The sequence below is a fragment of the Thunnus maccoyii genome, chromosome 5, assembly GCF_910596095.1.
Source record: "Thunnus maccoyii chromosome 5, fThuMac1.1, whole genome shotgun sequence".
Lineage (NCBI taxonomy): Eukaryota > Metazoa > Chordata > Actinopteri > Scombriformes > Scombridae > Thunnus > Thunnus maccoyii.
Genome location: NC_056537.1, coordinates 2,180,459 through 2,194,842, shown reverse-complemented (window position 1 = coordinate 2,194,842; position 14,384 = coordinate 2,180,459). Strand labels below are relative to the sequence as shown.

Here is a 14,384-nt window from a genome sequence, read left to right as displayed (position 1 = left end):
AGTTCAGCTTCTGTCTGAAACAGGCCGTTTTAGCTCCTGTCTCTTTAAGGCCCGCCTCCTGATGAGCCCACTCTGTTCTGATTGGTCAGCTTCAGGAAGCTTCCTCCGGCTCCGGAGGCTACGTAAACACACTATAGTAGCAGGATTTCACTTCTTTTTCTCCTTCTTTACTCCAAATGTCAACTTCTCAAATCCATCCGTACGTGTTGGAGCTGAATCACATCTGAAATATGAGAGTGGACGACACTTGGAAACACCTTGGCAACCACCTTAGCAACAACCTCAGCAACTAATGATACAGAACGGATGGCTGTTTGTGGGCATGTGCAACCAGTATGATGTCATCATGAGCAGGAAGTAAAGGTAACTTTGCAAATGAAGCATTCAGAGCAGGTTGAAGTCCTGACTTTTGACTTGCAGGCAGCATTTCTACGTTCACATCAAGTTTTGGAACTTTGACCATGTTTAACATCCGACAGCAGAACAGGAAATAAAAAACAGAAAACCACAAATCTGCAGAATATGTCCCCTTTAACAATAAGAATATCACATTTATTACAATTACTAGTGGAAATTTTACTTTGATGGTGGCGTTAGGTCACCAAAGTCACCAGGATTCATCGTCTGAGGACCATTAATATTCACAGTAAATCTCATCAAAGTCTGTCAAGTAGTTCTTAAGATATATTGTAGACAGATGGACTGATCATCAACACCAAAAAGTGCCACAATATGAAAAAAACACAGTGATGTAATTTAGGAAATGGTCCAAAGATGTACATTGGACATTTTTTGTAAAAACACAGAATCAGTCCTTAACAACCACACATTTATTCCAGAACAGAATACTGACAACATATTATAAAAAGTACTAAATAATAATATAACAATAACGTTTCTTTACATAGCGCTTAAAACAGAGATTAAAGATTAGTTACATCCTTCCAAAACAAGCAGGACTCTTGCAGTGAATCCTCAGATCTTCACATGATGCGTTCAGGGTCCTGACTGTAGAGGTTGAGCTCCTGGTACAGAATGAAGTTCTTCAGTCTGGGAGGGAAAATGTCTGAGTTCATGATTTCAGGCTTGTTGAGTCTCTTCAGGGTCAGACACCTTCTGATCTCCAATCTGCAGAGGTGCCTGAGGGAGCGAGGGCTACCTGCAGAGCAAGGTTCAGAAAATCATCTTACTTTACTGATTCATGCTGTCACCTCAGCAAAACCCTGATAACTGTCATATTTCCATGAATAAACTCACTGAGGATGTCACATATTTCGGGCCACTCTCTCTGTTTCTCCAGGATGAGTCTGAGTTTGGAGCAGATGTGGACGTGGTTGACGTAGTCCAGCAGAATCCGGACCACGCTCCCGGACAGATGCTTCAGACAGCAGAGACTCATGAATTCACAGAACTGGAGAGAGGACAGACAATCAGAAAGTTATTCATTTTTGTTTGAATGAAAGAAAAATTGAAACTTCTCGTTAACCTTTTACCAACATCAGAGCTGACAGCTAGCGCCGTACATCACTGCTGCACATGGTGTTGAAAAATCATGTTGTTACAACTAGCACAACTACAGAGAATTATCAGTGACTCTGCAGCTCCTCTCGGCTTTACGGAGCTTTATAGTGAGTTTCAGCTCATTGTTTAACTGTCCAGCTGCAACTTTACTGTTCTGGTTCACTCTCAGAGCTCTCATAGCGTCGTTTTCAGAGAGAAAGCTGTAAAAAGCCGCTGTACACTACCTGCTCAGCACCAAACAGCAAACAGACACAGGTAGCTGTAGACTAGTTGGTGAACATAGTGGAGCATTTAGCAGCTAAAGAGCCAGATATTTCCCTCAGGAGTTGGTAGAGAGTAAAAACAGAGCTAAAAGAGAGTGAATACACGACTCCAAATGAATGATAATGTTGCTCTGTAACTGCTGGATGTGGAAATAAGCTGATGATGAGTCAGAGTTTTGTTCACTACTTGTTTTTGCTGCCCCCAAGTGGTCAAAAAACAGTTACTGCAGGTTTAAAGTTAGGTAAAGACTGTGACTAGGTAGTTTTTTGTTTGTTTGTTTTCTTTAAGTGAACACAAAGTCTCCTGCATGAAAGTCAGGCACACCTTCAACCCAACCTTTATACCATTAATGCACATGATAAATTTCTTCATCTGACTGTCGGCGAAGGTCTCAGCGGACCATCTGCAGCCCTTTATAACCCAGACCACGCACATGGACCAAAAGCACACATGTGAACACGACCACCTAGACATTCAATATCATAACAGAACCTTGTCCCCTGTCTGCATCCTTTTTTGAGTGCATTCAGCCTGCCCAAAATGGTGAATTGTTATTTTTATACTTAAGTATATGTATGAATTAAACAAATAAGATACTGTTTGAATGAGCTTTAGAGGTGCTGTTTCCAGTTTCCAGTCTTTGTGCTAAGCTAAACTAGCTTGTAGTGGAAAACTGCCTTTCTATGATCAAACGAATGTGCCGGTGAGAGTGCAAAGATAACATGATGCCAATAAGAGACAGTTCTCAGGGAGTTAGTAACAGGCTAATCTGCGGTGTAGCAATTTGGTGCTATACCAGAAAAGGTGTAAGATGCTGAGACAGTAATTTCTAAGATAAGTCACACTTGTATTATCACCAAAGCGTCAAGGTCACTTATGAACTCAGAAATAATGACCAGATGGTTGAATATAATAAAAAATGAGGTGGAGACTAGAAAATAAGCTCCACAATAGGAGGGATTATGAAAAGTATATAATATGAGGTTTTATGATTTTACATTAGGGTTTTTCTTTGTCCCGCAACAAAAGGCCAGTGAACCTATTCACATTGAACTCTACCAGGTTCAAGTGTATTTTTGAGTCTTTCTCTTTCTTATAAATTTTTGAGTTTTGTGTTGAGTTGTGAGTAATCTGAAGAGTTATTGGCCCAACTGAAGATTTTCTGAAGTGATATTGATCTAACTCTAACAGAAGGCAAATAAGTACATTTCCCAAAATCTCAAACTATTGCTTTAAGGGGAAAAAAAGAGGAAAACAGCTGTAACTCACAGGAATTTTCCCCTCCACATCATCCGTAGCATCAAAGGCGTTGTCATGGTGACAGTGAAAGCATCTTTCCACGTCATAGCCGTTGTTGAGCAGCAGCCTCATCATCACCTCGTCCTTCAGGCAGTACTGCAGCGCCGTGGGAAACAGCGTGTCGCTCACCACCGTGAAGTAACAGTTCACGTCGGCTTTGGCCGCAAGCAGCATCTTCACGATCTCGTAGCACCCCGACCGGACCGCCACCAGGAGGCAGCTCAGCGGGTCCAGGTCGGTCTTTGCCCCGGCTGCCAGCAGGCTTTTGGTGCAGTCCACGTCGCCGTTGGAGACAGCAAAGTATAAGGCACTCCTCCTCATGTCCCGATAGTTTTCTGAGTTTCTGGTGTTCATGCGGTAGTTGACGTCGAAGCCATAGGCCAGCAGGAGGTCCAGGCATTGGCTCTGGCTTCCCTCCGCCGCAGAGTGGACTGGGCTTTGACCTGCCTCTTTAATGGCCTTCTTGGTGGTGAGAGGTATCAGCACCTTCAAGGCTCTGCAGGAGAAGAAAACAAGGCTGCAATCAAGCTAGAAGAACCAAGATTTCACAAAGACATTGAGTCTAAAGTCCAGGTCACACCTGCATTCAAAATGGTGCAATTTTTTTGACAAAATCAACTCATTGATGAATTTTGATTGGGCCTTAAAGCCCCACTGGTGCCCTTTAAAAGTTATGGTGTTCATTAGAGCCCTCAGTCTGACAGTGTTGGACAGAAGGAGCTCACTCATAATGTCCGGCATAAGCTGCCTTGTGGATGGCCAGGTGTCCGATGACGCTGGGCAGGTTGGGGTCGGCTCCATGCTCCAGCAGCAGCTGAACGCAGGCGGTGTTTCCTGATCCGGCCGCATCCAGCAGGACGCTTTCCCCGTTACAAGCCTGAGAGTTCACTCTGCTCCCTGAACAGGAAGAGGACAGAAGAAAAATAAAGCTTGGATCCAAAGCAAGACGGAGTTTTTGCTGAAGGGAAACTTGTTTTGAAAAAGTTATGGAAGTTTTAGAGACCCAGTATGATTACACCATGATTCTGGTACTTCACCCATGTGAGCTGAGACAATTAGTCAATTAACTGTCAATCAACAGAAAAGTAATTAGGCATTCTCATTTAGTTTTTATTGTATGTTTTGCCTCTGACATCATTTTTTTGGTCATTTTTATTCACTTTCAATTACATTTTTTGTTTGATTCTTGAGAGATTTTGTTCAATTATTATGACTAAAATTTAATCCCATAGAGAACGAGCATCATCACACATACTGTATATTATATATTACATAGTGCTTTCCACTTTGTTGTGAGTTTAAAGTCACTAAACCTGCAGGTAAACTCAGTTCTATCTTCAGACTGACCACAGTGCACCAGAACCTCCGCGATGTGAGCGTGTCCGTGCTCTGCAGCTACTGCTAGCGGCGTCACTCCTGTCACGTCCTTTTGGTTTACGCGGCCGCCGTTCTTCAGCAGCAGCATCAGGATTTCCACGTTACCGACCTTGGCCGCCTCGTGCATGGCTGTCCACTTCTTCCGGCAAACCTGCTCCACCCAGGCGCCGTAAGCCACCAGCGTGTACGTCATTTCGTAAGAGCCGGCCCTCACCGCTGCAAGCGAAGCAGACAAAAGGTGTGTTCCAATACCCGTACTATAAAACATAGTATGCCAAAAATACCAGGATGTCCTACTGCATCTGGTCGCATTTTGCAGTATGACAGCCAGCATGCGTCTCTGGCTATTCTGACCCACAATCCTCTGCACTATGACGAAGTAGTATATCCCAGTTGTATGCATGCTGCATGCAACAGTACGTACTTTGTAAGGGCAGCCTTAAGAGCAATATGGTATGCAGCTTTTTTGTCAGGTTTAATGTCAAATGTCCCAACATCAGTTAGAGCTTATTTTAGACAAATGGCAAATTTATCTGGTAATGAAGAAATATCTTTTGTTTATGAAGTGTTATTTTAATACAATTTTTAATACACATTTTAATACACATTTTTATATGGTACCATTTTTAATCAATGGTTGTTTTTTGTTTTTTAAAGAAACAGTTTTTACCTGGTTTTATTGATACCTTTTATCACCTTTTTATCCACCTCTGCCAGTTTAAACTGTGGAGTGCCCCAAGGCTCCATCCTAGGTCCAATTTTATTTTCTGTGTACATGCTTCTCTCAGGGAAATTTTACATTATCATAATGTTTCTTATCATTTTTATGCAGATGACACACAAATATACCTTCCCCTGAGATTCCCCTGGTGATTCTAACAGCCAGCTGCCCTTTTAAATTGTCTTAATGCTATCGATTGTTGGATGGCCAACATCTTCTTACAATCAAACGAGCCTTTGGAGCTAACACACCTCATGTTTATATTAATGATTTTGGACAACTGTCAGCAACAATCACCAAAATAAAACCCACGTTCACTCACCATGACCTGGAAAAAAAGTTATCGACACACTCATCTTCTCCAGACTTGATTATTGGAACTGATCACTTGCAGGAATCAGACAAAAAATACTTTCACGCCCCAAATGCAGCAGCTCAGCTTTTAACAAGTTTTAACAGGTTCATCACGTAACCCCGGTTCTGCCATCCCTCCTCTGACAGCCCGTCCATTTCAGAATTGATTTTAAAATGTTTTTGACTCCTTATGAGCCAGTATGCAGCCTCAGATCCTCTGTCAGGTCTTTATTTATCGTTCCAAACTCCAGATTTATAACAAAGGGGGACCAGGCCTTCTCATTCAGGGCCCCAAAATAATGGAACAACCTGCCAGAGGATCTGAGGCTCACAGACTTCTAAAAACATACTTTTATACATGTTTTTATGTGATGTCCTCTTTTATCATTTAGTACTCATAGTTTTAATTTCCCCATTGATCTCCTTTTCTTTTCCTTTACCTTCTTCCTGTGGGCATCACTGTGTTTTGTTTCAATGCTTTAATTTAAAAATGTATTGATTATTCATATATGCTTTTGCTGTGTGTGTTGTTTATAAATGTGCAAACACATTTTACATTATTATTATTATTATTTATCTTAATATCAGAAATATAAATGGTTTCTGATTAAATCCTCAACACCTGGATAAATAATACCAGAACTACCTGCATGGAGTAATAAATACCACTAGAGGAAGGAGAGTGTAGCTCACGCAGCTGCCTAAGAGAGCATCGCTGCTCAGTATGTTGGAAACAACAGCATTGCTCTGCAAAATGTTAAACTTGTGCATTTGGTGTGAAAACCTTGTTAGACTCTGATAAATCTTTATTTTCCAACGTGAGAAGGGCTCTAAACTGTTACCCAGCAGCAGCGGCGACTCGTTCTTGCTGTTGGTGTTCTGAGGTGAAGCTCCGTACTCCAGCAGGCTCTTCATATTCTGCACCAGTCCGGCTTTAATCGCCAGCGTGAGCGGCGTTTCTCCTTCCTCGACCGTCTTCTCCTCCAGGCTGAGCCTCTGATCTGCCAGCGACACAAACACAACACACAGAGGTCAACGTAGAAATTCCTATGAAGTTCATATCGGACCGGCAGCTGCGCTAACCTGGCAGGTGAGCCGGCAAGCCGTGGACACCTCGCTGCTGGCTGACCTCAGAGCTGAATGAGTGGGGAGCGACATCACTCATTAATTTCAACCGAGAGGATTGTTGACAGCTGTCAATCAGCTGGAGGGCGGTGAAGTATTCTGTGGGCTGATATTATTTCAGGCAGATATTATTTTAATGATGCCACCGGTCCTGCATTCAACCTTTTGTGACCTGATATTTAATCTTTCCTTGTCATCTTTATTTATTTATTGGTGTCACTTCCACCAGGTAAAGGTGGGAGGAGGTTATATTTTTACCACCATCTGTTACAGTTTGATGATGTTGCTGAATCATGTTTCATCTGACTGGCTGATCTGTGGTTTAAAACCACAGATGTATTAAGAAGAACTAGATATCGCATTCGAAGATGGCGGCCATTCATTCCTGTGAAAGTTCCTCTGTGATGCATGAAGCCAAAAAGGTTTTTGTGCCCATAGAGCATGCTCAGTAGAGTCCTTCTCCAGCTTATCCAAGCCATCTTACTTCCAGTTGGCTCCTCATTCACTTGAATGGGAATAAAATAAATTAATCATGCGGCTCTTCTAGACTTCACAAATGTTGTCAGACTGAATTGATCAAATTCTGATAATAAAATGAGTCATTTTGTAAATGAGCGATCCAATGATTTGTGCAAGAAAAATGCTTTTCAGGTCGGCGTGCGTCATGTGACGGACCTGTGGGTTGTTCTGGCGGCTTATTTAAAACAGATTTAGCTAAACTGGAACTTGGATGGATGTAACTATGTGTTAAGTTGGGCCTCATTTTTCTGTCTTAAACAAGCACATGTTCAGATGAACATGTAGAATACTTTGCGATAATATTATATTGTTGTGTATTTGTATGATAATAACCTGCTGTAATGTATTGCAGCAGTATTAGCCATTAAAATATTTGCCTACATTAAACTTGAAGTAGATTTTCTTTCTGTAATGAACAGTTTATCTTTCCTATGTTGCTGACAAACTGACCTCATCTCCTCCTTCAGGTACATTAAATAAACCATTGTTTTAATTGAATTAATTGCCTTCTTCCATTTGTCAGATATCAGTAACCCTCTAATGAGGCAGACAACACTTTTTAAATGTAATTACACAATATTACATTGTTTGACACTTATGTTACCGTTATACATGGAGACAGTTTTCTTTACAGTTTTTACTTTTTTACTGTAACATTTAGAATTTAATAAAATATAATATATATATCTTATATTGAATGAATGGACTTACGTTTCAGGATGGTCTCCAGAACCTCCAGGGCGGGCTGGGAAGCAGCTCGATGGAGGGGAAGCCAGCCGCGACTGTCCAACTCTTGGAAGGCGAAAGTGTGCCTCATCATCTCCCTGAGCACCGAGACCTCACCTGGTCACCACGGCAACAAGACAACCGCCCAGGGTTTTTTTTAGGAAAGACAAGAGGAAGGATGTTTTAAAATACTAACAGGACTCACAGGAGCTGAGACATGTTAGAAAGTATTCTGCACTTTTTTTTTCCTTTTTTCTGTAAATCTACCAAACAGTTTTTCTTCCACCGTTTCCTTCTCTTGTACAATGTGACTCTTCTCTCTCTCTCTCTCTCTCTCTCTCTGTTTATTTATCTCTCTCTCTGTTTATTTATCTCCCTCTCTGTCAGTCTGCCAGCCTTCTGTTGCCTGGCAGTCGTCATCTACAGCTGCTGAGCGTGTGACTTTGGCTTCCAGACCTCACAGGAGAGCCAACAAACCAAACACAAACACTAACACAATGCTCTGCAGTAATGGTGAAGATATTTCCAGCATGATGTCTAGCCTACCTTGCTCGATGGCTGCCAGGACTCTCAGGTTTTCATTTGTTGCTGCTGCTAAACTAAAAGAGGAAGTACAGGAGAGGTCAATAGGGTTTTCAGAGAATGGGGACATTTTTGGTGAAATGTGGGAGCGATGAGGCGTCCGTTACCTGGCGGTAGATTTCAGAAAGGCATCTTGACAGGAGTCTTGAATACTGAGCTGGTTGATGTAGTCGCTGAGCTCGTCTTCATACTCGTCATAAGTGTTCATCACTGCAGGGAGGAGAGCCATGATGCCAGCTAATAAACGGCTCCGTTACAATCTGTATTTCCAAAATATATACGGCTTTCATCCAAAATGTCAAAGAGAAGACTGGATTTTTGTTCCATTCATGGTCAGAAGAACTAAGTCACACCGCTGCACTGGGTGACATGGTCCTTCATCATGAAGAGTTTGGTCACGTTAGTTAGTTTAAAAATGGCTCCAAATACTAATAACAGTGATAAGATTGTAACTCTCAGGAGAGAAGTTCCTTGTAAGATAGACGCAGGAATGTGGTTCACTAGCTTGTTGTGCTACATATCACAACCTCTTGACTTAATGCTGAAGTTCTTTTAGAAATTTATAATGTAGCACAACAAGCTAGCATCACTGCATGGGTCAGATCATCATGATCAATATGACAAGCATGGAAGTTTTTTTTTTACTGTAAAGAGAACCACGCATGCACGGTGGCTTCTTCCTGACATGGAAACACTTTCCAGACACTCTTATTAGTCTTTGGAGCCGTTTCTAAACAAACTAACGAGACCAAACTCTTCATGATGAAGGAACATGTGACCCAGTGCAGCGCTGTGACTCACTGATGTGTTTTTAATAGTTTCTGGGCAACAACAGAGGAATAAGATACATCAGGCTTTGATACACACACAATACTTATTAGTAGACCACAACCCCTGACATATCACTTTATGAACTAGTTGTTGCTAACATGTTGCCTACTTCCACATCCACACAGATCGACATGTTCAAATCCAGTATTCACCCTCCTTTTAGCTCTGGTTTGGGCTCCACCAACTAATGATATAAAGATATCTGTCTCTTTAGCTGCTAGATGTTCCACTTTCTTCACCAGCTGGTCTCTTAACTTTGTCTGTCTACAGTTTGGTGCTGAGCAGGTACAGCGAGACTGAACCAGACGGGAAATGTGAAGCTAAAAGACGATAAAAAGCTCCATAGAGCTGCAGAGTCGGTGCGGATTCACATTCACTCCTTTCACATTAGAGTCATTTGATATTAAAGCTTTCACATCCCATTTTCTAAATTACTCCATCATTTTAAAATTGATGACATCATTAAATCAAGTCTTGATGCTTGATTTAACATTTTTAAACATCTGTTTTTTGTTTGTTTGTTTGTTCCTCTTTCTGTAAAGCACTTTGAGCTGCATTTTATGTTATGAAAGTATTATTATTATTATTATTATTATTATTATTAATATTATTGTCTGTGTTTTTTGCTTTTTACTGAACTTCTGTGTCCAAAATCTCTGATACAGTAAAACGTACGCCTCTCCCTTTAACGTCTTCCGGCTGAAGTTGAAGATGTCATGTTGTTTAGTGTTTAACAAAGCAGTACATTAATGTTACTGTACACTAAATGACATAATTGTTGACCATTTCATTGTTTTCGGTTTACGTTTTCCCACCATTCCTTGCAGATTTTCCATTTTTCTACAAGAGCATGGATGAAATAAAAGAAACATAACAATCCAAAACAACAGCCCAACAAATTATTGCCCTTAAAAAAATGACCAGAGTTGATCCATCATCAACGCATCTTTTGGCACCGTGTCAAGAAAACCAAAAAGCTTCCTTTTACAGATCTGCAATTTCCTAATAATGTCTTACATGGTTCCAAAGGAGGGTTCCTGCAAAAATGTATGTAATTCAGTGCTAATAATAGAGAAAATGCAGATGCAGATGCAGTGTTCACTTGGTACACTTCCAACTAATCAATTCCAATTAAATGCTCATGTAATCTCATCTTGTAGTCTTTCAGTCAGAACACAGTAGGTCAGCTAAACATGCAAATATGTGAAACATGTCTACAGGCGAACAAACAGTTCAATGCCTGATACGCCTCATTCCTTGATTAACAAATTGATTTTAACTAATAATCCAAACACAAAATCTTCATGTTAAATACCTGTACGTCTCTGCAGATCAACCTATGAGGTATGTTATCGGCTCACTCTGACGGGTCACACTCGCCGCTGACAGCACAGAATGTTTTTATATTTAGGCGTGACCTGCTTTCTGATGCGCGGCTGTGCCCCGTCTGCACAAAAACACAGCGAGTGGGCGTGTGGTTCAACACCTGGCCTGCTGACCTTAAATATAGCCGGGTTACATGGGCCTATTGTGTGAGCTAAGCCAGGTCTTTGCTTTGTGTTTGGCGGGAATCCCACATTCAAGAGCCCACAAGCCTCCGGGGGAGGCTTAGTGCTTTGGACGAGTTCACCGTCTATTGTTTTCGCGGAAAGCAAAATCAATCGGGTCTATTTTTTCCTGCACTGCTTCTCTAAGAAATATGACATGATGGATGTCTCGTAAATTGTTGGCTGAGTTGAAGCGAGAGCTGCAGGAAAACGGTGCCACTCCAAGCTTTAAATCTTCTTTTTATGAGGAAACAGTTTTGTAATTGTTTCCTATGGTGATATTTAATGCTCTAGTTTTGTTTGTGACTCTTGAGTTTATTGACTTTTAATGATTTTTCACTGGTTTGGTTGAACTTTGTTTGGCATTTATCTGCTTTTTCCCTGAGTTTATATTTTTTGTTGAAATGTTTTCAAGCTTCATTTAACCAGGAAAGTTTTGCTGAAATAACAAATCTCGTTGGTTACTAATCTTTCCAACAAATCTGAGACAAATCTGGACACACAGCAAGCCGCAAAACAAATAAAACTAACAAACATAAAAAATATAGATGCAAATGCAAAGAAGATGAGGCAGCACATTCTTACTCTGACCAAAGCTGTGTTTAGCAGTTTCTATTTAGCTTTAACCCCCGAGGTACCAAAGAGTCCAAGAGTCTGAGAGAGAATACTTTTGATTATGTGTTTCCAAAAACAGTGCCTGCTTCATTTTACAACACTAGTTATCATCCATGAGTCTCATGACCTGAAGTTTATCTGGTGTAAACAAGATAAACCACTATGGTGAGCCACCCAAGCTCACATGTATACGTGTTACCATCGGCTGGTAATACAGGGATCAACCTGTACTGATGTTTGGTCCTATAGGAGACAGTGATTGCATACATTGTGGTCACATGCTGGTGATGTAAACGACGGGCAGGTACAGGTATCAAATAACTTTATACACATTTGGAACCATCTATTCAATAACCTGTGCTGTAATGTTAACTTTATTAAAAACAAGCTTTTATTGAAATTTGAAGAAAAATGGTTTGAAAATGTTCTGTTAAAGCCAAAATTAAGAACATATATGTATATCAAACAGAATTTTGGCCCTGAATTATATATAACACCTGGTTTATCTAGAGGCCAAAGATCTTTGGCTGCACAGTTGAGAGCTGGTTCTTCCTCTGGCCAATGAGGTCGGTCGATTCAGAAATATTCCAATTGTGATTAAGAAGAAGTGGAAAGTGAGTCCTGTTTCCTGTTATACTGTACAAAATATGATGACTTAAGGGAGCGACTGTTTCATGAAACTGCTCGACTAAACCCTGAAATATTTTGGTGTTCGGATGAGCAAAAACTGGAATGGTTGTTTAATTTTGATGTATTTAAGTTTGCTAACTTTATCTCAAAAGCCTGGAAAAGAAGGCGAGACAGATTGTTTAATTAGTGTTTACTTAGACTCTTCAGGAATATATGGCAAACTTCCAACTATAATTCAGAATGTCTGAACTATTTAATGATGAACTCTTGATCTGAAGATGAAAGATTTTCTTTTTACAATATAAACGTTGTACTCTGGTCCTGGATTGTTGGAGTTCATGGTGTCTTGTAAGCCCATGCGGGCGTACAGTTGTGTGCATGACACAATAATACAAATTTCATTCATTCATTCATTCTATGCAATATTGATCAGCCAAAAACTCTGGTTGCACAGAAAAAAGGCACATACTCGCTATTTTTGAATCATCCAACTGTTGTTTTTCAGTGATGTCCGTCTCAACTCCAACACAATGAGCGGGTGTAAAAACTTGACTTTTGTGGTAGCTGGGTTATTTAGAGAGCCTCTGCATTGGCACACCAGTCAAAGTATGAGGACCAGAGATGAGCAGTTCAACAGGTTTACAATGAATAGTTGACTGTCAGATGTTGATGATGTTTTAAAGGTTAAAGAATGCATCTGGTGCGCAGTCAACAGGAGAAGGAGGCTAATACGCACAGCTCACCATGCTGCAGCAGACAATGGGAAGAGACTGAGCCAGGCCTCTTATCAGTTCAGGTGTGGCTTGTTAGATGGTGTCCCGCCCACCGAGGTCTGGGCAGGAAGGAGGATGTTCTACAGCGGGAGAATTATTAAAAAATCCAGGTCCAGGCACTCAAGGTAGGAAAATAAAAGGCTTTTACTTCAGTGGGCTAGAGATGTTAAAAAACAGGAAGGAAGGTGTTTTTTAATGAGCCCATTGAAATAAACAGCTTTTATTTTTCAAACCTACCTCGAGTGCCTGGACCTGGATTTTTAATAATTCTCCTGCTCGTCTTGTATTCTAAATAACTTTCAGTTTTAGACGTCAATCTGTCTCTTCTTCATCAGAAAAGCAAGAGACATCAAGCTACTGTAAGTCTTCAGATCTTACTAACAGAGCAATAATTACCTGCACAATTATTAGAGGGTCTGAATTTAGAGACTGAGACCAGAATGACTTGTTGAATAAAATGATTGACTCAGTTTTTCCAGAGAGAAGTTGAGGTGCTGCAGAGTGGGAAGTATTATGTATATTTCATGTTTCAATGTTTGGTATCTGATGTTTATTCTAAGACAGACTTGAAAAATTGTGAACTTGTCCTTTAAAGAATCAGAAGTGAACGTTATGCAGCAGATGCCTCCTGTCAGTGTAATATTATTACATTATTATCACATTATTTGGTTTTATTACTGATGCTTTAACATGTAAGCAGCTTCTTTATTGTTGGAGCTAATTTGAACCATTTCACATATTTCTGGGTCAGCTGATTGTTTTGTTTTTTTTTCATTTCAAAATGAAAATGGAACATAGTTTTTGTGTATGTCATCTTAATCTGCAAAGTAACTTGTAACTATAGCTGTTGAATCAATCTAGAACATATTTAAATATCTAAAAACTGTTCTTAAAGGACAAGTTCACAGTTTTTCAGATGATTCATCGGACGGTGACGATGTTTTCACTGTGGAGGAGATGAGTCCGCTGTGTGCTGATGAGAACCTGCTGAAATAATGAAGAGGCTTGAACAGTGAAAGTCTGACCTTTGACCTCCTTGTTGTTCATCAGTATGCTGACTCTCGAACTGAGTCTTTTCCTGTCAGCATCACATTTACTCTTCATTCCGAACAGCTTTGAACATGCGGTTTTTGCACGTTTTCGTCTGTTTACAACCAAACATTAATGTGGGAAACTGTCAGTGTTTTTCTCATCATGTACATTTAACTGATTCAATCACAGAGCTGCAGGAAAAGTAAAATAAAAATACTAAACAGACTGAATCTGAATTTTCTGTTTTCTGGACTCTTATAAGTGCTTTTTACTGTTTCTCTTGTTGCTGTTTGATAGTGTTGTGCTGTGAATTAAGGGCTGGCATGTAACTTCCTGCTGTATTGTTTCTGAGTTGTTAGTACTTCCTTTGTTTTATAAGATTAATTCTGCTCTGCTGAAGTATATTTCAGCCAGTTTCAGCTGAAGTCAGTCTAGACTTCACATCCTGAGGACTGGACTGTTAACAGT

At 40.4% G+C, this 14,384-nt stretch overlaps 1 protein-coding gene across 3 annotated transcripts in view; it reads right to left on the bottom strand.

Moving 5' to 3' along the window:
* Nucleotides 1–812: 812 nt before the first annotated feature.
* LOC121896783 (ankyrin repeat and SOCS box protein 15-like) overlaps nt 813–14,384 on the bottom strand; it is a 17,384-nt gene continuing 3,812 nt past the window's right edge. The window contains exons 1-10 of one of the 3 annotated variants that reach the window (XM_042410802.1): nt 10,635–12,054; nt 8,596–8,748; nt 8,453–8,505; nt 7,892–8,023; nt 6,379–6,537; nt 4,432–4,677; nt 3,810–3,981; nt 3,055–3,580; nt 1,258–1,411; nt 813–1,159 (exon numbers count right to left, since the gene is read on the bottom strand). In XM_042410802.1, the coding sequence (XP_042266736.1) occupies nt 984–1,159; nt 1,258–1,411; nt 3,055–3,580; nt 3,810–3,981; nt 4,432–4,677; nt 6,379–6,537; nt 7,892–8,023; nt 8,453–8,505; nt 8,596–8,717 (1,740 nt within the window). In that variant the 5' untranslated portion in view covers nt 8,718–8,748; nt 10,635–12,054 and the 3' untranslated portion in view covers nt 813–983. Of the gene's footprint in view, nt 1,160–1,257; nt 1,412–3,054; nt 3,581–3,809; nt 3,982–4,431; nt 4,678–6,378; nt 6,538–7,891; nt 8,024–8,452; nt 8,506–8,595; nt 8,749–10,634; nt 12,055–14,384 lie in introns of those variants that run through there. The other 2 variants (XM_042410801.1, XM_042410803.1) reach the window with 2 other exon arrangements.